We start from the raw sequence: 23,548 nt of genomic DNA, 5'->3' as shown, positions 1-23,548 counted from the left end.
TTTTATACTCGAACAACAGTGTTGCAGGTTGACATTGAGAGGAGTTTCTCAGGTTCTGAGAATGCTGGCATTTTTAGACAGAGAGAATCTTTTGTTTGTTTGTTTTTATGTTCTACCCGTTTGGAATGAGTTAGCTGACCTGCAGCTAACTTTTAGCTTCAGTGGATATAATGATACATGTTGAAGATAGCTGAGGAACCACTGACCCTCAAACCATACACTAACCGTCTACTGTGATGTTTAATTTGAATGCTGTTGTCGTATGACGGTATCCTGCGCCGAAAACGGCACAAGCTCATAACGCGGCGTGGTCGCGTAGGCCTTTTTCTGCCATTGGGGACACCAATGTGAGATGACATATGAATCAGACTCACAGCTTTGGAGAAGGAAAAAAACACCTCCCTCCTTGGCTATTACACGTGATGGTCGTTAGCACTGTTTTCAAGACTTATTACAAATTCATACAAAGAGATGAAAAAAAACAGCTGTCCCAAAATATACAGCACAAAAGAGTTGAGTAAAAACTCAAGTAGCCTCTATAGAAATTTGACACCGGAGAAATGAAAAAAATTAAAATAAAAAACTGTCCTCTTCAGCCAAAGTAGAGATTGTCGCTTTCCCTTTCAAAATGGGGATACTTCATTTGGACAAAGACAACAATGACTGGAGTGCTTTGCTTTGTCAGAGGGTTCAGCTTCGCTGCTTCAGCTTTCTTCACTTCACCACGCTACGACCTGCTTAGCAGAGTGGACCTGTGGACAGAAGAGGTGGCTATTAGAAACAAAAATAATTACTGAGATCTGTGCACAGATAGAAGAATAGTTTTGGAGGCAGACCGTGACCCCTAGAAGTGTCACAGACACATACAATATCTGCAGAAAACAACTTAAAAAGAACCACTTCTGGGTTAATTTTACAGTACAGTCTACACACCTCAGAGACTTCCAGCGGTCCTTCTCCATGTTGTTCTCAGGGCCTTCACTCTCATAGGATGCCAGGCACAGCGCTGTGGGGAAGAACACAGGACACAACGCTTAGTTTTTAACCAGGCCATATTGGTCTTCCTCACTAATGCTCATTGCTAAGATGACACCATTTCTATCTGCTCAGAAGTCTGTGTCTCACTGGTGGGACGTGGACAGTTCAGAAACAGTTGTATAAAGTGCCTACGTCATTGACAGTGATTCCAAGCTCATAGAAACTACAGCCTTTTCTCGTCCTCGAAAGTTAGCATGCTGAAATAGAAGCCCTTATTCTAGCATCATGAAATCTTCTTTGAAATTACCAAACCTGGCTACCGATGATGTCATCGTTAGGCTTTTTTTTTTCTCTCTCTCTGCACTGTCCACAGCCCTGCACACGACACCGACGGCACTCAACTAACAATAAGTTAAGCATACTGTAGCAGCAACACAATGGAGTGGATGAGTGATGACATCACCATAATGCAGCAGTCGTGGACAGAGTAAAGTGCAGACCAGACAGACAGGGCGTGTTGTTTTCTTAATCTGTGTGTGTGTGTGTGTGTGTGTGTGTGTGTGTGTGTGTGTGTGTGTGTGTGTGTGTGTGTGTGTGTGTGTGTGTGTGTGTGTGTGTGTGTGTGTAAAGTAAATCACGCCAGGGCTAGGCTAATCTGAATGTGATCCTATCTCTCTTGTCTGAGGAACAGCAGGGCTGTTGAGGCATCTCTCCTGGTGCTTATAGCATCAAGAAGATTACACACACACACACACACACACACACACACACACACACACACACACACACACACACACACACACACACACACACACACACACACACACACACACACACACACACACACACACACACACACACACACACACACACACACACACGCACACACACACACACCGGCCCGTCTGGCCTGGCCCCCATATATGTTGAGTGACAAGGCCTGGCAGCCAATGGTGGTGCTTTGACAAGGATGAAGGGGAGGGTCCGTGTGAGATTACATGCTCCATGTGCTACTGGTGACCCGAGTAGGGAGAGGAAAGGGTGACAGAGTGTGAACTGATTTTACTTTTAACTTGGAACCCTGGCATCCCTATTCTGGGGCGAACTTTCGACATGGACTCAAAACTATTTTTTGCAAGGAGTTGCGACTAGTTGCCTTGGTGTGGTTTGGGACTCGTTATGAGTTTTGTAGATCAACTATTTTCACTTGAAAATCGGAGAAAGTGCAAAAAAAAAAATATATATATATACAGTATATTTATGAAATACGTTGTTTTTAATTTGTGACTATTTTTGATAAATAGGAATATTTATTTGCGATCCATAAAAATGAGTATGCGACCCACAAATGGGCGAGCCACTGTTTTTTAAGCACTGCATCAGGAGCGTTTGCTTTACGTACCGTCCTCGCTGAAGACGGGAGCGGTCAGCAGGTACTGCAGGATCCGCCGGTCCTTCTCAAAGGGACATTCCACCTTCTTCCAGGTCATGAACTCACTCACTTGCTTGGCCAGCTCCCAGAATTTCTGAAACCGGAGATCGGAGAAAAAGACAACAACATTCAGTCAGTCACCAGGAAACGTCCTCCAGCTCTCAATGGGGAGACGAGCTCACAGTGCTCGTAGGTGGTCGGCTATTTTCAGCTGAGATATTTACTAGCGTAGAGAGTGAAAACTGAGAAGTCACTAGTATAGAGCCCTGAGGGACTCCACTCAACAACGTATGGCGTTTAAGTGGTTGACTGATTGATTGATTGATTGATTGATTGAATGAATACTATATTATCGGTCGCATAGGAAAAGCACAGGACAGTACAGTTCACATACGAGGTCTAGCAATAGGTATTTAAACCCAAGAAAGCACGATGGCTTGTTTACATTGGGGTCTTTTTGTACTCATTTCATTGAGAAAGGAATGTTAAGAAGTGCATATAGAATGCCTGTCCACAGATGTGACTTTCTCCTACTCACCTCAAAGTTGACCTGTCCACTCTGCAGCCGGTTGGTACAGCCCTCGTTGAGGAAGTAGATGTCTTTGATCAGCAGGCTGAAGAACGGGATGACGATCTGCAAGACAGCCAGGACAGAGGGGGATTTGATTTAATTGAAACCATGAAGGGCATACTGTATATGGTGCATATCGTCACTGTCGGGCAGAAACCTCGTATCTCCAAGTTTCAAATGTGTAAGTTATTTTGTCAAGTAAAGCCCTGCCTCACCACAGCAGATAGCAGATCTATAAGCACACAACGCCTCGCACCGCGTTCACCCATTCACACACACATTCTACAAACAGACAGCGGCAACCAGTGCAAGGCACCGATCTGCTCGTCAGGGGCAGTTAGAGGTTAAGAGTCTTGCTCAAGGGCACTGTGACCCAGAGCCATGAGGAGCCGGGGATCGAACCCGGGAACCTTGCCATTCCAAGACGGCCGCTCTACCTCTTCAGACAACTATTATGAAAAACTCTGCAACTGGTAAAGATCGGTACTCATGAATACCCTAAGTCATGCACACACAGCACACACAGTCCGCTAGTCTAGTCTGTACACAGATAAACAGTCTCTGTATGGAAGCCACCCTAATACGGATGGTCCAACTCTGTCCACAGTAGCCCAGGTCAGAGTTTAACAGTCGGCATGTCAGACAGAAACAGAAGGCTCAGGCTGCGGTACAGTATGTCTGGAATGTTCCATTCATTATCCAAATGGGCTGCGTTCTGTCAGGGAGCAGATGGGAGGAGAAGCAGCTGAATACATCATGTACTGTTACTGTAATGGCACAGGAACATTGTTTTGTTTTGGACTAGCGTGCCTAGTTTTGGGACTGTTATCTTACAGGGATATTATTATATCGTCCCAAAGTTTGTTGCTATTTGTGTCAAAAAGCTTTATATATACAACATGTATATAACGACGCGATGTGACATAGCTCTGTTTACACAATGCTGTACCCACCCTCCAACTGTATATGTTCCCCATTTTCAACTGTCTTTATTATATGTTGACACCTGCTTTGGCAATGTACATGTATGTTTTCTCTTGCCAATAAAGCTCCTTTGAATTGAATTATTATTACCGTATCTAAATCAGCAATGGCAGCAACTATTAGGTTTTTGAGATATTTGAGTACCTACAAGATCTACAAGCTCACAATGTGTCAAAGTGTGAGCTTCTAGTATCATTCTTCATGTATTTTTGTAAGTTTGGGTCCTGGAGAGACCCTACATTTCTCTGCGGTTTGGGAGCCCCTGCTCTAAACTGGGAGGTGAAAAAGTGTTTTGACGAAGAACATTTTGCATAAACAGTGTGTAGCGGTTCAGACCGCTACTTGGACAAAGTAAGACAAATCTGCAGGTTTCGAAGAGAAGATCCATAAACGGTTTCCCCCAAAAAGAAGAAGAGGTCAGAGCGAAAACATTCCAGAATGTCTAAGGAGAACATTGTGTTTTTCATGACCCCGTTCTCTGCTTGTTTGCATTAGTGGGCCCGGCCCAAACCACCGACTTGGCGAGATGCAGTTCTCACGGTAGACTTTCAGCAAAACATACTTCTACAACACTGTTCTCCACTTTAAGACACACTTCTACTACACTGTCCTCCACATTAAATGTGCGACACGGCTTCCCAAACTTTTCAATGCACCAAAGACACCCAAATAGACATACTGTACCTACCAGAACCGATCCATTTCAAACACGAATTCGGTAGGACCAGTCTGTATCTATTTGTCTGTGTCTGTGTATCTGTGTGTGTTCCATTTAACGCTTATGTGGATACCTCTGTATCTGTCTGTCTGTTTGTCTATGTCCCTTTCATGCCCATGTATGGAGATCCCTGCTGTCACCAACATCATGCTATAGACTGACCTCCAAGTACTACAATATTAACTAGTACTCTAACAACGGGTACAGCAGGTCTTGCATAAACATGCATTCCTAACGGGCATTGTATCCAACAGCTTAGCTTTCTACAAAAGCTGAGTTTGTCGATGTTTGGACATGTTTGATGGTACAGTCTTTTTTTTCACACTCTACCAAATCTCTTTGCCAAAAAATAGCAGATCTACAAGCTCACAACGCCTCAAGATAATGGATGTTAGGGATATTTTGATTATTGTGATAATATCGTAAATCGCAATTTCTTTTGGTCACAATAATCGTGACATGAAACTTTCATATGGTCCCATTCCTAGCGATGGGTCAGGGGGGCCTCGAGGAGCGGGCGCACCGGCGCAGGCAGCGCTCTATGTGATCTGGTGGGCGTTTTCTTCCCTCCCCATCCTCATGTCAACATATTTTGACATGGGGGGGAGGAAAAGCGCAGGCCCTCCTCCCGCCTGCCTGCATGTAGGCCTGATGATAGCGCTTGGCACTCGTGACCCACTTTATGACTCCCTGACCTCTGCAGCGCCTAACATCCTCATGCCATGTTATGCAACATATTTTCTCCCTCCGCTCTCCAAACCGAGGCCCCTTGAGTCTGCTGTGTACAGCATAAACAAGAGGGGAACGAACGCCACTCGCGGACGATAACGAGGCTCAAATGAGTGGTTGCACGGAAGGCATGTTCTCACAGTGGTGTAAAGTAACTATGTAGATTTACTCTAGTACTCCACTTACTGCATGGAGTGTCTTTTTACTTCTACTCCACTACATCTCAGATCCAAATAATGTACTTTTACGCCACTACATTTATTTGAAAACTCTGGTTACTAGTTACCTTGTAGATTTTTTTGTTTTCATTACGAAACATACATTAACCACTTCAGCCCTATATACGTTTCGGCCATCTGCTATTTTCAAAAGATTTTTATACAACTGAAAACGTGACATTCTGCATAATGAGTAATTTCTACTTTTGGTACTTTAAGTACATTTTGATATCAATAAGTTTGTACTTTTCCTCAAGTAAATTTTGAATTCCGCACATTTCACTTGTAACAGAGTATTTATACATTTCAGTATTGATACTTTTACTTAAGTAAAAACAAAAAAAGAGTAGTACTTTTTCCACCGCTGTAAATGAGTGAGTGGTTGCACGGAAGGCATGTTTTTATACCGGGGTGAGGGGGGAGGGGGGGGGGGGCGATGTTTTTCAAGTAAGTCCACTTCCCAAATAATGTCCACATCCCAAGCCGTTTTCAAAGTTCTCTCAACACATGAAAGAGTCTGGGGCTTCGATTGTGATCTCAACTTTTTACATAACTGTTTTGTTCTTAAATCTGCTTATCATCATCTGGGACAGAGCAGTTTGTACGTGCTTTGTCAAGTGGACTGCAAAATGCGTCACGAAAAAAGAAAAACACTTCAAAAACGGAACTTTTCTTTACATAAATGTGAGAAGAACAATCTGGATGGCAGATGTTGGGTAACTTGTACTGCTTACGTAAAATTTGAGGTCACCAGACCTCATAAGACCACGAGATCTTGCACATCAACTGCACAAGAAAACCCATAGCTCGGCTTTAAAAAAACAACAAAGAACAACAGAACTCTAAAAACTGGAGTGGTTCTGATAGTAATCATTGGTATAGAGCATCATACTGAACAGATCTTTTCAGGAAGTGAGTGACCTAGTTCATTTCGTTCTCCAAAAATGACTGGTTCATTTGAGCTGTTCGCTCACGACCGACACACAACGCTAGAGTGGTTTCATCCTCACCTTCTCTCTGCTGCTGTTGGCTGTGAGGGAGCGCTGAGTGGCTCCTCGCAGCGACGTTCTGTAGTTGTAGAAGTTGCTGGAAGGATCCATCTGGTGCTGGAAAAATCAAACCAAGTTTGAAGTGAGCGGTGGATGTGAGCAGTTCATTTTGTTCATCTCTATACCCTGTGTTTGTGTGTGTGAGAGGAATGTGTGCGTGTGGCCGTGTGTGTGTGTGTGTAGCAGTTCATTTCAGGGTCGCCCGTGTGTGTGTGTGTGTGTGTGTTTGTGTGACTCAACAGCGCCACTTGGTCACCAGCGGTATTGGCATGCTACAAAGTTACAGACATAGTCACATACAGACAAAGTCACTCAAAGGAGACGGTGTGACCACCGCTCAAAAACAACAAAGACATTCTACAACAAAGAAAGCATTGGTTTTTGACCCGAAGAGAAAAGCTCACATCCTCAAGAGAGAGAGAGAAGAAAACGCCTGTTTAGCTCTATCTACCGCATCATAAACTATTCAAGTGGATTCATACGGGAGTCATGAATATTCATGCAAGGCTACTGCTAACAGTATCATTATGAGTCATCTGACAGGCGTGCCCAAGCTCTATGCTACCCCCCAGCACACACGCACGCACACGCATACACACAGATACACACAAATGCACACACGAATAAACAGCTTGAATAAAATTAGAAGCAATGCCTTTGGCTGAACCCTTGTGTTTTATGAACAGAAATCAAGGATTGATGCCCTCACTTCCATGAACTGACAAAGAAGGCTATTAGTCTAATTGATATACATCAGTGTCTCTCTGCTGATAAGGGCAGAGTTCCCGGCTAAGTTAGCTTGACGTTCTGTTCTTTTTTTTTGCAAACGGGAGTACAGATTGGGCTTAATGTAGCCGAGCTAAGGAGAACCTCCTAATATCCTGTAACACACTTGCACGGAGGAGTCAAAGTCATGTCCAATGACTTCCTCCCACTGTTGTTGTACCCTATACTGGTCCCGCCTACCAGTGAGGAGCCCCCACCGGGAGGAGACAGGGCCTCTGTCCTACTCCTCCCGTTCAACATTCCCTGCTAACAGAAGTCAACCCAACCCATAGGAGTACGTGCAGTAACAAAGATGTGTTTGTATAGATAGATGCTCGGCCAAACCGGAAAATCAAAACAAAATACGGATGCAGAGAGACCATCTGATGGCTCGGGAGGGAGACCCCATCAGCTGCATCCCGTTAGATCTGATCTGTGCCACCTGTGATCTCCAGGCCTGGGTGGGTGGCTGGGGGTAAGTGGCGTGACAGCCTGGTTGGGGCTTCATGCCCAGTGCCCACTCGCTGTTCCACGTGTCTGGGACTTCCACAGGTGCTGAGAGGGGAACTGTGTTTGATCTAAACCACGGGTGGATTGTTGCACCATCTGGGCTAATAGCAGCCCTAGGGATGCCACTCCCCCACACCACCACCACCACCACCACCACCACCACCACCACCACCACACAGACACACACCCATGGAGCTATACAGTGGTGCACTGCAGTAACACAGTACTACTGTACTTACTTACTGTACACACACAAACACACACACAACCCCTTTGAACCGCTTCGAAATGCACACAGTCGCAGATGCTTACCTCCAAGATGTCAAACTTGGCGGTTTTGACTTTGGCCCAGGTCTTCTTTAGTCGAGACACTGGACTCATGTTCATCCCAGCTGCAGGGGAGAGCGAAACGACAAAAGTTGGATTGAGACAGACATTCGTGGACACACACAGTGAAATGCTCATTGTTCGTTACTTTCATGTCCAATTAAAAGGTGTGACAGACAACATTAATCAGTCACTAGATGTCGCACACTTTAGGGGGGAAAAGCACCTTTCCCAATGAGAACAGAAACATATAGATATTGCTGGCAGTCAGCTTACAAAGGTAAACAAAAACAATCATTTTGGACCTGACAAAATAATTAAAGCGATTATTTCACATCCATAATATGTTCAGGAAAAATTATAACATTCGACACTCTGTGGACACCGAATTCTCTATTTATCATTTGCCTGCGTTTTCTTTCTTCTGCGCTGAGATTGTGCTCTGTCGTTTTCAAATGTCCCTTTATATAATATGTTTATTACGCGCCGTGCCTTGATGTCTGAATGCTTGTCGTTTTTATGTAAAGTAGTTTGAATTGCCTTGTTATTGAAATGTGCAATGCAAACGCATTAGCCTCGCCTCGCATAAAAAACTGTTATCATTATGACCTTTAAATTGACACACACACATGAACATAGTGTTCGTCTCATGCACCCAGATGCAACATCCCCCCAACATCCCCCACCTTCAGTAAACCACCCTACCCTACCCTCACCCCACCCCACCCCCATCGCATCACCCCTGTTCTTCAGAAACAATGAGGGAAAGGCCGGAGGGAACAACCACTTTAAACCTTCTATTATTCTATATACTGACCAGTACTTGGACAGCTTTTTTTCACCAGGCTACACCAAATCTCTTTTCCAAAAATCGGCTATTTTGGACAAATGTTTTGACAAATCTTCCCCCCAGATTAGAAGCACACACGCCTGGCTTCCCCTTCTCAAACCTCTGCTTCCCATATGGTAATCCTCTCCTCTGTGCGCTCACACACGCGTGCGTATTGACAGTCAGAACTCTCTCCGCAAAACACAAAGACACACATCCACCGCTCAAGTAAACAAAAGGCTAAAAGTCTGCTCACTCTGCAGAACAGCGAACCAGCACACAAACCCGGTGAACCGCGTCCCTTTCCGGGAGCCAAACTTTTCCTCGTTGTAGCCACACCAGTCTCCACCACTCCTGCACTATCTTTGGCGCCTGAATTTCCCCAGCGGGATCGATAAAGGTCTTTATCTTATCTTATCTTATATTCTCTGTGTAGCTATGCAAACACTGCGTCGTCAAGGGAGCGTGTGTCTCATTTGGGGACAAAATGGCTCCGTCTCGGAGACAAAAGAGACAGGTGTTTGGTGGTGGCACCGCTAGTAGCCGTGCCTTTGGGACGCCCGCTGCTTTCATTCTCCTGACGTTAACAACAACAACTCCGTCCCCTGTCACTGACACAGAGACATTTAAAGGGACAGAAAGGAACAGACACCGGAGGTCAGGCGTAATGGGGACACAGGAGGCTCTTTCCCATCATCTGCATCGAGTCCAACTTTAATCATCGCACTAATATGCCATCTTCCCATGGCGGTCCCCAGAGAGGGCCTCCCTCCTGTGTGTGTATGTGCGTGTGTGTGAGTGTCTCTCTCTCTCTCTCTCTCTCTCCCCCCTCTGTGCCTCCCTCGCTCGCTCTCCCTCTGCCCCTGGGGACAACGACGGGCACAAAAAGGAAAGGACAGCTGGCACTCCGATATAGTCATCTACCCTCCCGTCACACGCTCCCAACAAATCCCTTCCTTTTCAGCCCCTCCCCCCAACACTTACCGAAAACGCTCTCTCTATCCGTCTTTAATAGCCCCCCCCCCTCCCCCCTACCTCCCTCCCTCCAACTCTCTCTCTCTCTCTCTGGCCACAGATGACCATCTGCCCGGCCCTGGATGAGTTGTTGTTTGTCCCTTCTTCCCGGCTGACCGCCCCCCCACCCCCCAGTGCTGTGGGCTGATTAGCCTGACCAGATGCACTCTTTCTCTTAAAGACCTCGGACATCTCCTGAATCCCATCAGCTGAACGCTGAACCCCTTGTGACAAAATCTCGAAATCTACTTTTGAAGATCGGCTATTTCTTCCCTGTTAAATCTGGCCTTGGCTGACGAGGGTGGTCAGTATGGCTGGAGTTTGTGAAAAGTACATTCGTTTGAGGAAATACAGCCAGTTCTCACTAACCGATAAAGTGACCGAAACAGAGTAAACAGTAAAACTCTTACAGATGATGGCCATGAGGGAGTTGAAGTTTCCGATGTTGAAGCACTCGCGGGCCACGTCGATGTAGAACTCCATGACTCGGGCTCTGTGCTTCTTCTTGACAGGCTGTAGGGGAACAAAATAAACGTAGATACAGGCTCGAATTAATCATCCTTCATGTTGATCGTGACCTCGATGTAAAAATCTGGATATTGTTCCAGTTGCACTTGCTCTATATATTTAGTGTTGACCAGCTTACCATGCAGATCTCTGTAGCCACCAGGAAGCTCAGTCTGTTGAACCAGTCCACGTACGCCTCCAGGTTGCTGGCCTTCTTGTGATCACTGAAGCAGCTCTGAAAAAACACACCACACTTTACCATTAATTAAATACAAATACCACAATTCACAATGAATGACAAAAATGCTGAAATTACAGTGCTTTAAAAATAAAGCTTACTATACAAACACAGAACACACACAGATAAAATCCTCATTGTCCATTTATATCCGTTTGTAACTCCAACAGTGTACACATTTTGTACATTTACAGAGATTTATGTGAAAGAATTAAAGTTATTTTAACCAAGCTGTACGGCAACTGATTCAATATTCATTAATTATTAACCCACAATGTACATATACAATTTTACTCTCTTCATACTTTTAGATATTGATGTCCTGACATTATCATATGCATGGAATGGAATGAATTTCATGTCTGAGACATTCAAAAAACAGTAGACTATAATACACAAACCACTGATGTCAGGTGGTCAGGTTTAGCATTGTTTACAGATACTGACATTAGCTATCATATGGCACGGGATGGAATGCATTTCACTTTCATGGCTGAACGTCCCTGAACAGAGTACAAAGCACATGGCCAGCAGTAACAGCGCTCATGCGGGACTAAAAGCTGATGGCTTCACATGGGGTAAAATTCACACAATGAACGGCGGTCGTCTCGTCCTTTGTGTTCATTCTAATTCCTGGCATTCCTTCGGCCTTACGCCACTCTCTCCCCCATACAGGCGCTGTTCGCGCCATGCGTTCACCTCTCAACCCCACCCCCCATGTTATGTCTGTCTCTCTCTCTTTCTTTCTCTCTTTCTATCTGACTCACACAAACGCACACACGCACGCACACACGCACACGCACGCACGCACGCAGGCACCCACACACACTCATTATACGCCACTATATTTGCGAGGACATCAACATTTTATAGCATTCATTGTATGAATGTCATTGTGAATCTTTACCATTTTTGACATACAATACATTTTTTATCCCTAACCTTAACCTGGCTTAACCTAAACACACCTGCTTATCCTAAGCTGAAAATGGCCGATCTACAAACTCACAGCACGTTTTGAGATTCTACACATTGCGGTGCGCAATACCAAAGGGCAACTATGTCATTCTATGCATAAATCTAAACCCAGACCCTTAAATCTTACCCCTAAATGCCTAATAACCCTAACCTGAATCTTTTTCCTAATTGTAAGTCTAATTCTGAAAATGCTTTTGAATCATGACAACCAGGAAAATTGCAGAATAAAAGATTCTGATATACTTGTGGGGACATTTGGACCTCACAAGTATACTATTACAATACACGCACGCACACGCGCACGCACACACACACACACACACACACACACACACACACACACACACACACACACACACACACACACACACACACACACACACACACACACACACACACACACACACACGCACTCCTTTGCATTGTGTGGACTGGATGGGTGGGGGCTGGTAGGAAGCAAAGTGGCCCGAGGCACAAAAGACAAGCGAGTGAACCTCAACCGCCCCTCACACTGCTTCCCCCCCAAAATAAAATAACAAACCTTGTTGCCGAGCAGCAGAACACACACACACACACACACACACACACACACACACACACACACACACACACACACACACACACACACACACACACACACACACACACACACACACACCTCTCAGACCGAGCCATCAGCAGCTCAACTGGTTGCTAGGAGATAAGGCCTGATGCAGAGGAAATGGCTCGACGTGTGCGTGTGTGTGTGTGTGTGTGTGCGTGCGTGCGTGCCTGGGATGGATCGACTGTCTCCTAAAACTGTGTCCTTATGTTGACCCTCAGGAGACCTACGTAGCTGCTGGCCTACAACTGTCTGTCTGGAGAGGAAATATGGGAAATATTTAAACTAGTGAAAACAGCCGATCTACAAGCATTGCACCGCAAGGCGTTGTGTGCTTGTAGATCTGCGGTTTTCACTACTTTTGTGCAACAACCTTGTAAGATGAAGCAGGGCTTTGCTTTGCGACAAATTTGAAACTTGGACATACAAGGTTTCTGCCCGACAGTGACAATATCTATGGTAAAGACGGGCTGGAGGAACGCTGCTCATCCCCGCAGCGACTTCTGCATCCAGAGTTTCTTTTTTTGCCAAAGCAATCTGGGAGCCTCAAGCTGAAAGTAGTTCACTTTCCTATGCAGAGGCTTGGAGAGACTCGACCACAATCATGGGAGCCGAGGTTGTCTGGCTCAGTGCATAATGGGTCACAGACACTTTCTGTCCAAAAACCCTTTCTGTGGACACAGTCACTTACACTTTTGTCGTACGGCGTTCTGAGCTCGTACATCGGCTATTTTCAGCAACACAGCATGGACGCAAGGGCACGCACGCCTCAGAAACTTCAGTTCCCCCTTTCATTTCAATTCTAGATGGGAACAAAGAGGGGGTGGATGGAGCGTCCCGTTTGCAGCGTTTTGAAGCACCGCAGACAGACAGCGAGTCCTGGGTTTGGGATTTATTTTGCTGCATGTCACTCCCTGGACTTTTCTCTCCACGTTTCTTGTCTCTCTACACTGTGACTATTAGGCTAGAAAAGCCTGAAAAAATTAAACAACAACAAAAAAGTCCAAAGTTAACCCACTTGGCAGGCATTTCACTTCATTCAGTGAGTGAGCCAACCACTATATATCAAAAATAAAAATAAATTGATGTGTCTGACGCTTCGGCATGCACTGGCTACAACGCTTTCCGACATAGATGAGGTGACCGTGCCCTAATTTAGGCATTATGCTGCAAATGTATTTAGCACGCAGACGTTACCTTATCGTTATCCAGCGGGTCTTTCTGGACGAAGGCTTGGACGAATTCCTCTGGCCCGATGTAACTGAGTCGCTCCTGTGAAGGCAAGGACACTTTGTTTGTACAGCCATGTTTCACGCATGAAGAACATTCAATCTCATCTCATCTCATCAATCACATTCATTTCACCTCGAAAACTGGCTTTGGTTTTTCAGGGTCAAGCTGTAATACTGCACCAAATCTCTTTGCCAAAAAATAGCCGATCTACAAGCTCACTGTAGATCATACATTTTTTGGCAAATGTTCCGCACCAGGATAATGGACGTCGGGGATATTTAGATTATCACGATAATATCGTACATTTCTTTGGTCACAATAATGGTGCTATGACATTTTCATACCGTCCCATCCCTATACTCACCAGTTCTATGTGTGTGAGCTGCTGGGCCACGGTGAAGGGGTCGTTGCAGATGGACAGCAGGTCTCTCTGGGCGGACGCCGCCTGGGGCTTGGCCCTCACGGTCGCCAGGCGCTCCGCCGCCGTGGCGTTGATCTTCACCAGCGCCTCCTCGTACTGGCTGAGCACCGTCAGCCTCCGGATCAGACCCTGGCTCAGCTGACCCACCGCCTTCCTGTACACCTGTGGAGAGAGAGAGAGAGGGAGACGGAGGGGGGGGAAGGGGGGGGAGTAAAGGAGAGGAAAGGAGAAAAGGAGAGTCTATTTTAAGATGCAGTCCGGAACTTGTTTCCATGAATAACAGGTTGTTTTGTTTTCTTCAGGGGCTAGCTTCGCAGGACACAAAAGGCTATACGGCTTCGTTGGCTGTAGGCCTATGCCTCTGCCAACCAGTTGTCGTTTACATCCGTGTCTGTTCACTATCATATTATTTAGTATATTTACTTTATGAAATGAGTAAAAAGGACCCAGTTGTAAACAAGCCATAGTGCCTTCTTGGGTTTAAATCCTATTAGCAGACCTTGTATCTGAACTGTACTGTCATGTGCGTTGCCTTTGCAAACTACTAATCAAAATCAATGTTTTGTATTTATAATTGTAAAAATGATTTAAACTAGTGAAAAAAGCCGAGAAATTACAAAATCAATCAAAATCAATCAATCAATCTGTAGTAATTGAAGGCATTTAATAAATTTGTTTTGTGAGGTCAACCCCAACTTCTGTTCAGTTCACTCTTTGAGTCCAAGTGGATGTTTTTGTCCCAAATGTCATGACGTTCCCTCAAGGCGTTCTCGAGTCTCCCAAGTTTGGGACATATGCACGACATACGGACAACCCCAAAACGAAATGCCATAAAAACCTTTGAATAGAAAGCGAATGTACGGTCCAGTTATAGCACACATGCAAGGACTTCATCAAGCGCATTTCAGATTAAAGCTTTACCACAGCTACTATACCGTACATGCCAGAAAGTGATACCAGTCTCGATGGAATTTACAACACAGACCATGCTGCTGCATGTCAGCACAATGTCTGCCAAGAGGCTGTCAACAATAACCAAACACCAAAAGCGCTGCTAATAATCTTGACACCTCCGTGTTGTGCAACACAAATTTCTGTGTGTTCCTAGAACAAAGCTTCCTCTCGTGGCCGATGCTCGCTGCCTGTGAACCGTGGCGGGCGGATATTCCGTGTTACGCAAGCCCCTCTCTTCCTGCCCGACCTAATAAAAGACCAGCTAGGAACAGCAGGCCGGACCCTCGCTGGGCCCCCGGGCTGCAGGGGCCGCGGTTTCATGCCTTTCCCCTAATTTAATACAGACCACTTAGATAACTGACACACTTTGGAACAGTTGCATAACTTGGAATGGTCCCAAAAGGGCACAACAAGGGCGCTCCCGCCTATACCGTTGTGCGAGCGGGAGGGATGTGTATCAATATCTGCTATTGTGCCAATGTTGTCCTGGTCCCTGCAGCACTTTAAGTAAAGAGAAAATACATTTCCAGTTTGGAATACTAATTTTATCCAAACAGGGAGAAAACGTATACGGGATACAGGATAAACATGTGAAGCAAATAAAATTGAAGCCGATAGATTTGTGGGGGTTCCCTCTCCTGGTTGAATAAAATTGTTATCTCGACCTGAAAATGTGTGATACTTAAGAGCTGGACATGTTTGGGAGACCCCTCTAACTCTTTAGCAATGATTACTATCAGAATAAGAGCTTTAAAGGGATATCCATGAATTCAAGTCTCCGTGGGGTGAGTAATTGTAGAAAAAAAGTCATTTTGGGGGTGAATGATCCTTTTAACTAAACAAAACAACCTTAAAGGAATAGTTTACCACCACCAAAAGACACATTTGTGTCTCCATCCGGAATCAAAGGGGGTACATTTAGGAAATGTAATTTGACATTTTGGGAATGGGACCAAAAAAATTAAATAAAGATTGAACTATTGGGGAGAGTAATCAATAGAAAATAAGTCATTTTGGCAGTGAACTATTCCTTTAAACTAAAAGAAAAATAGAAATATCTGAAAAGATATCACATACACCCCCTTTAAAATGAACACTGAGTGTTTTATTTGACTGTGTGTACAGTTGGACAACAATCACAGGAGAAGCCTCGTCAAAAGCCACCACCTGCCACCGCTCCTGTTCCCACTCCAGACAGAGGGCAGGCACAGCTATATATAGCCACACTCCTTTCAGATGACAGCATGCCTCGCATTTCTGAGGCAGTGGGGGTACCGCTTGTTCAACTCCACAATTGGTGATGGAATGGAAATTTTGTTTTTTGGGGGTGGTGGTTTGGGGGGGGGGGGGGGGGGGCAGCTCCTGAGGTCCTGGCACCGTCTAAGCTGGCAGGTGGGTTCTTGGTGCGAGTCAGTTCCTGGTTGGACCGCGGTGCCACCCGCTTGGCACCTTGTTTTGGTTTCGTTTCTTGGCTACGCGACAGCGCTTCTCGCAAGAAGCCTCCCAACCCATGCCAAAAGGGTACGCTGTGTTTGTTCTGCAAGTCAAGCGTCTCAAAAGCACACGATGCTTCGTGACTGCCTCCGCAGTGAGCAATGATCCGCGGACCCCCAGGGGACATGGAGGGAGTTACAGGGGGTACGACAACTAAATGATTGATAGTTTAGGAACTAAATGAACCGCTTTATGGATTTTTAATGCGATGGACATGGGAGAGATACTGGGGTGGGGAGGGTTTGTGCTTTTTTGCTTTGTATTCAACTTTGACTTTATCGTGATGTTTTAGTGTTTATGGGATATGATTGTTATTAAGGTTTTTCTTTGGTACACAGGTGGGGTGTACAAATGCAACCATTACATTCATATACTCAGTTAAAGTACTGTGTAGATTGGGGTCCCAGAGATAAATACAAACCAAAAAAAAGTATCAAATGGGGGTCTGTGGCCTTAAGCATATCAAATTCAAAGAAATCTTCTCTGCATTGGGCTGCAGGATGAGAACTAGACATTTCTGGATGAGGTCCAACAACTCCCAGTACTAAACCAGGTCAGGTCTAGATCACATGCATGCAGCAGCTTGTTTATGTCTTGACTTCTCTCTCCTTATACATCCAACCACATCCAAAATGAGGGCCTAAGCAAGGAGATCAAGGCCTGGAATGCTGGACTGTGGTCTGGGTCTGGCCCCGACCACTGGGAGCAGATGTTCAGGGCATCTATTCTGGAGGCGCTGCGGTTCGACGCTCTGAAGGATCAGCATCAAACTCCGGTGTCACTAAAGAGCAAAACACATTGGCGGCGAGGGGTGGGGGGGGGGGCATCAAAACAGACGCTCCAGTTATTGCCTATGTACAACCCCCCACACTGGCAGCGTTCACTGCTATGTGTTTATGTGTTTGCGGGTACCGGTGGGCCAGTCAACTCTTCTCCCCTAGCAGATTCCCAACTTGCAGACTATAGTCCCAATCTGTTGTTGTTGAGGCACAATGGACCAGGACAGACTGATCGTTGGAATAGAGCAATAGGCCCTATATCCAGACTTGTAATAGCAGTCATTATAAAACAATTACCCCAAAAAAGAGATTGGCTATTCAGGTGATGAATCAAGTTGCCTGTGGCTGCAATACTCAAGACACAACAAATATTCGGCACCCTGAGTGTTATCAATAGGCATTTAGGAGAGAAGTTAGGTCTCTTCTCACTTCCTTCAAAGGAACTCCCAAGGAACCATGAGGGTCCCTGGACCACACTTTGAGACCCACTGGTGTAGCAGAGTGTTTCTAGTGAGCCAACATGCACAATATCAGCACCCTGACTCTGTTTGACCCGAATGGAACAGAGCCTTCATTAGTATTATTGGTAACACCTGTGAAGGAAGCCAGAAGAGACCCAACTTCTCTCCAAAATGGCTGCTGTGCATAGAGCCTATAGTGTTCTCCCTGCAGCACATGGCACTTCCTGTTGGTTCTACAGGCGGCACCTCACGGGTGGCAGCGATGTGTGGCTGCGCTGCGCGGGCAGTGTGTTTTGCACTTTAAAAACTCCAAGGGCTGAAGCCACACATTTAAAACGCAGCGTTAGGTCTTCATAAACAGCTGCAGGCATCTAGGGGTAATTGCATGTGCTGATCACCAGAACGACTTCCTCCACTTTAACGGTTAGGATTCTTTGAAATGGCTCTCGTGGTGTTGTTGGCTTCCAAGCTGCCGAGAGAGGAAGGCGAAAGTATAGCTCTCACTCAACATTGCACCGTGTGTTCTACAGTTGGATGGCCTTCGTTGGCCTGACTTGCGCAGACTAGAGGTTGCATTCGCTGGGTGGGAAATCCACACATTTGCTTTTCATACCTCCTCTCTGGTCCTTCATTTTGAAGAATGGCCAGCAGGGGATGTGTTTTATCCCTGCTTCAGGTCAGAGTCAGACTGAATTAAATGCATGCATTTCCTTTTGGGAAATGTGGGCTGATGTTTGATATGTTAGATACCGTAATTGCTTTGCTAATATCACAATGTAACAATTTAATAAAAAATGGGTACAACGTTAACCTTGGTGTCCCTATTTTGGGCAAAGATGATCTGTGACTTCCTCAGCAATATTATATTCCCTTGGCTTTTTAGGCACACGATCGTGTGATTTATTACTATTTGCTATATAATGCATTAATGTTTGCAGATTTTTTCTTTTTTCAACACTGGAATGTAATGCAACAACATCTACAAGTAAAACAAAACATGACCTGGTCACCTGTTGTTGTTCCACATTGCACGTAACAATCACGTTTATTATGAACACGGTGGCTATCATGTTTCGTTTTTTATGAATCATGAGGGCGACGACGGTGTTTATGCATCTGAATGGACTGTGTGTGCTTTGTAAAAGATGGTGTGTGTAATTATCGCAGAGTTTCAGCACTGATAGGATCTGTCACAGAACGTATCATTTGGTGCTGCTGCCTCACCCGGGAACATCTTGTCCCATTTAAGACATCACATCTGCAGGGAGCGTCATGCCGGGTTTGATGGGAATAAAGAACCATGTCCTGCAGAAGTGATTTCAGCCGCTTTAAAACAGCCATCCTTTCTCAAATCGTTGCATGTCAGTTATAGAAACCTTGTACCTCCAAAATGTCAACTTTTTCAAGTTCTTTGGTAAATTTCATCATACTTCATCATACAAGAGTGTTCGCACAAAAGCAAAAGCATTATTTTAATTAAATATTAAAGACTAATAAGAAAAAGGGAACTTTTTGTGCAGACTAACAAAGGTTTAAACCCAACAACAACAATGATGTGAGGTCCAAACCACACAGTGCGACCATTAACCACTTAAACCCTACATACTTCATTAACCAGGCTCCCCCAGGGGAGTAAGGAGTAAGTAAGGACGACAATGAAAGATAATGTTTTGTTCCATAATATCCATATGGCTACATTGTCTTGGTTTCAGAGAGCATGGTAAATATTAACTGTTGCCCCAAAGTCTTCCCGGTGTGTTGTTTATTCTTTTACGCAGAAGAACGCATGCGTCAAGGGGCCCAATAAAGGATTTCAAAACCCTCCACCTACGGGCCCTAATGCGACTGCATTGGCTGCACCGCCTATGGCTGCTACGCGGCTGTGTGTGTGTGTGTACTGCTGCTGAACCTTTGACATACGTTGTTTTGTCTCCACGCAAACATCAGCCATTAGTCAGCGCAGTGTGAGAGATTTCTGTGAGGATACGCATATTACACGCTGACATGCACTGATGGAAATCTGTAAGCAACCCTGTGTGTGTGTTGTCTTGCTGAGTGAAATGTATTGACTGTGTGGATTTAGACCAGGATCAATATTGACGTTTGGCACTATATTGGCGAGTGGTGTGGAACCTGAATGAATGGAGGATGGATGGATGGGTAGGTGGTCTTTTTCTGTGGTGTCAACTCATCCATCAGAACGGAAGGGTGTGTGTGTGTGTGTGTGTGTGTGTGTGTGTGTGTGTGTGGGGGGGGGGCGTACTATACGTGTGAAGGCTTATAAAGACGTGTGAAGGCTAAATCCCCACACAAGCATGGTAGAATCGCGACCTTTCGTTTGCCAACGGGTCTGAGCTGTGTGTATCTATTCTGCATCTAGCTTAAAGGAGTAGTTCTCCCCCGAAATTACTTTTTTTCTATTTATTACTCACGCCATGGAGACTTGAGTTCAATAATATCTTTTAGTTTTTTGTCGCACTCCTAAGACAATAATTTGATTACAATACCCCTTTTGATTCCGGATGGGGGACCCGAATGTATTTTGGGTATCCTCACAACAAGTATAGTAATACAAAGAGTTGTGTGAGTGTGTGTGTGTGTGTGTGTGTGTGTGTGTGTGTGGGGGGGGGGGGGGGGTCCCAATAAACCCCCCTACTACTACCTATCATTAACTTCCCTTCCTCCACCCAAGCAGTGTGTGTGTGTGTGTGTGTGTGTGTGTGTGTGTGTGTGTGTGTGTGTGTGTGTGTGTGTGTGTGTGTGTGCGTGTCTGTCTGTCTGTGTGTGTGTGTCTGTCTGTGTGTGTGTGTGTCATGCATGCATGCATGCATGTGAAGTCACAGTGGAATGAATGCACCGGGCCTTTAGTTTTTTTAAACAAGGGGACACAGATATTATGCTAAATAAATTGGCGTGGGAAGAAGGCACACTGACCTGAATTCTTAAGGTCCTTACAAACAACACCGGGAGCCATTTCTGTCTGTCTGTCGGCCCCAATTTGGGCACAGATGAAGTCACCCATTACAGCGAAGTGGATTAGATTTGTTAAGTGTTATTGTGTGTCTTATTGTGTCCTGTGTATTGACGGCCTTTGTTCTGCTGAGTTGCCCTGACATTGCACCGCAGAGCAATCAATGTTTTTGATAAGCTTTATTGATCCCTGTGGGAAATCTGCTGTCTGCTTTTAGACTCATCCTGACTATTAGGAGCAGTGGGGCAGCCCAATTGCTCAAGGGCATTACGACCACAAAGCCAGGAGGAGCCTGAGATGGAACCCGGGACCTTATACCCCAGTTCTCTTCTCAAGGAGACAGCCGCTTCGTACCCAAAATGATAAGCGTGAGGAACTCGCTCATGAATGAATGTTTAGCAGCAAGCACAAACAATGGACAAAACCATATCTGCTGGCAAATAGTCGATCTACGAGATCTGCTTTACAGGAGTATGTCCATTTTTCAATACATTTTTATACTTCTACTGCACTACAGGCAGATATTGTAGTTTTTACTCCTTTACAATAATGTTACAATGTTCCTTTTAGATTTAGATTTAAATCTAAATATACGTTTTGGATTATTATCACAAAACATACATTCAACCCCTCTTAAGCACTCTTATACTACCGTACGTCCATTTGCAAATAGTCTATCTAGAAGTGCACAGCAGATGTGAGCTTGTGGAGCTAATGCTTTCATCAAGATTTTCCAGTAGGCTATACTCTTTTAAAGGCATTTTACATTTTTTAAATGTTTTATACATGAGCTCAGTAGATTTCACCCCGCATAACTCGTGGTACGACAGCGTATGAATCAGTCTTTTCAGGTATGGACATACCTCTTCTCCGCTGGCCAGCCGTTGGGTCAGTTCCTTCAGGCTTCGCATCATCCTCTCATCTCTGAAGTCGTACGGGAAGGTCTCCGTCCATTCTGTCAGCAGCTGCAGGATCTTGGGTGCGATCTTTCTGATTCTCATCTGAAAGACGAAGTTCACGCACAAAATGTCAACAGCTGGAGGGCTGGAGAGCAGATTTACTCTCAACCCATAAAAATTGGTTCATGATCCAAAGTGGCTCCTGGTTTAGAAGGCTGGAGGTTGTTGGAGGTTGTACCGTACCTTATCGGCCTGCGGGTCACTGAGTCTCTGGTGCTCTATGCACAGCTGACACACCTTGGACATGAGCTCATGAGGCCGGATGAAGAGACGAGAGCTCAGCAAGAAGGTGAAGATGTACGTCCTCTGTTGACCGAGGGACAAAACCAGAAGAAATATATTAAAGCCAGCACACACCTTTTGAGGATCCTTGACAGGGACGTGCAGAGAATGTTAGAGAGGCAGGTGCTGAGGTAGGGCTCAAGCCCCCTTTGATGTCTATGTGTGCACGTGCCTGATACTGCATATAAGGCCAGACTCACATCAGGATAATAGTCCACGGTGGGGACCAGGTGGTGGACCAGGGCCTCCAGGGAGCCAGACACCAGGTGGTCGTCATGGTAATACAGGCCTGCGTAGCCCTCGTCCTGATTGGTCTGGTTCTGGTACAGGTTCTTGTTGTAGACCACGACCCCTCCGCCACCGGAACCAAAGCCCTGACCCGAGAAGGGTGGAGTCTGAGGCATGGTGTCCTATAGGCGGGAGACAGAGAGAGAGAGAGAGAGAGAGAGAGAGAGAGAGAGAGAGAGAGAGAGAGAGAGAGAGAGAGAGAGAGAGAGAGATTCAATGTACTGTACATGCAAACAGAGGAGCTACAGTTTTATTAGTTTTTATTTATTGGTCCTAAAGGTTTTTAGTCAATGCAAAACATTGAAATACTGCATTTGTTTCAAAACTGTGTCCCGAGCTAACCTTTCCAACGTGGATGTATATAACTATTTCTGGCAGCAAATTATGCACAATTCTTTTGTAAGATATTTTACACATTTCTTTATTCCCACTTAATTGTACATACATTGTTTCGTTTTGATTGTTTTTGCTCCACTTTTGTTTTGTGGCAATGTGCCAATAAAGCCCATTTGAATTGAATTGAGATTTAATTCAATTAGACTTTATTGTCCCGGGAGGGATATTAAGGTTTCACAGCCTGTTAAACCCATTAGGAACATTAACATACAGCACAACATGTACATGTACTGTAACGGCAGAGTGGACAAAAGTCCTAAAGTGACCTCTTTCCTCCCCCATCTCAAAATTCTATAGTATATCTCCGTCCAAATTACATTAATGTGAAGTAACGATTGAGGGGTAGATTGGTACCATTTGCTATTGTGAGAGCTCTTGTGAGGGCCAGTGTTTCTCAATGATTTCGGAGGTATTATGAGTCAGTAGCTTTGTTTCAGTTGCAGATGGTCAGTATAAGTGTAAAAGCATGGGGGAAAAGTACAACAGGATGGGTTTAATGATGCTTTTGTAGAGTAACAACAAGAGATGAGGGGCAACACAGCTTATGGAGCAACACAACGGCACAGCATTGTTCAACAGCAGTGCTTTCTGGTGTTTTTCCTTTTTTCTTCTTTACAGCTGTTTGACCACAAAAGCCAAGATGGCACATCAGCCGAAGTTAAACAAATTCCAAAATAGCCCCGGGACATTTCCTCAGACGCAAACACAGACGCTGTGTTTGTTTGGGAAATGCTTTGGTCAGTGAACACCCTTCCTGCACCAAGATTCCTTCTGTCCATTTTAAAGATGCCGGGCGGGGAGTCTTACGAGAGAGGTTCCGCAACAGTGATGTATTGTACACACACACCTCTGAAACAGGCCT

General features: G+C 45.1%; 1 protein-coding gene across 1 annotated transcript; it reads right to left on the bottom strand.

Moving 5' to 3' along the window:
* Positions 1–568: 568 nt before the first annotated feature.
* Positions 569–22,406, bottom strand: rasgef1ba (RasGEF domain family, member 1Ba; the record flags this gene model as incomplete). Its single annotated transcript, XM_080739313.1, has 13 exons — positions 569–752; positions 934–1,006; positions 2,381–2,504; positions 2,949–3,044; positions 6,641–6,736; positions 8,267–8,346; positions 10,535–10,637; positions 10,771–10,866; positions 13,646–13,720; positions 14,046–14,264; positions 21,625–21,762; positions 21,904–22,026; positions 22,203–22,406. 13 exons carry the CDS (start codon positions 22,404–22,406, stop codon positions 728–730), a joined length of 1,452 nt encoding a protein of 483 aa, XP_080595439.1. The 3' UTR covers positions 569–727.
* Positions 22,407–23,548: the final 1,142 nt, after the last annotated feature.

This window comes from Nannobrachium achirus (genome assembly GCF_963921795.1).
Source record: "Nannobrachium achirus genome assembly, chromosome: 12".
NCBI lineage: Eukaryota > Metazoa > Chordata > Actinopteri > Myctophiformes > Myctophidae > Nannobrachium > Nannobrachium achirus.
This window is presented reverse-complemented; position numbering and strand designations above follow the sequence as displayed.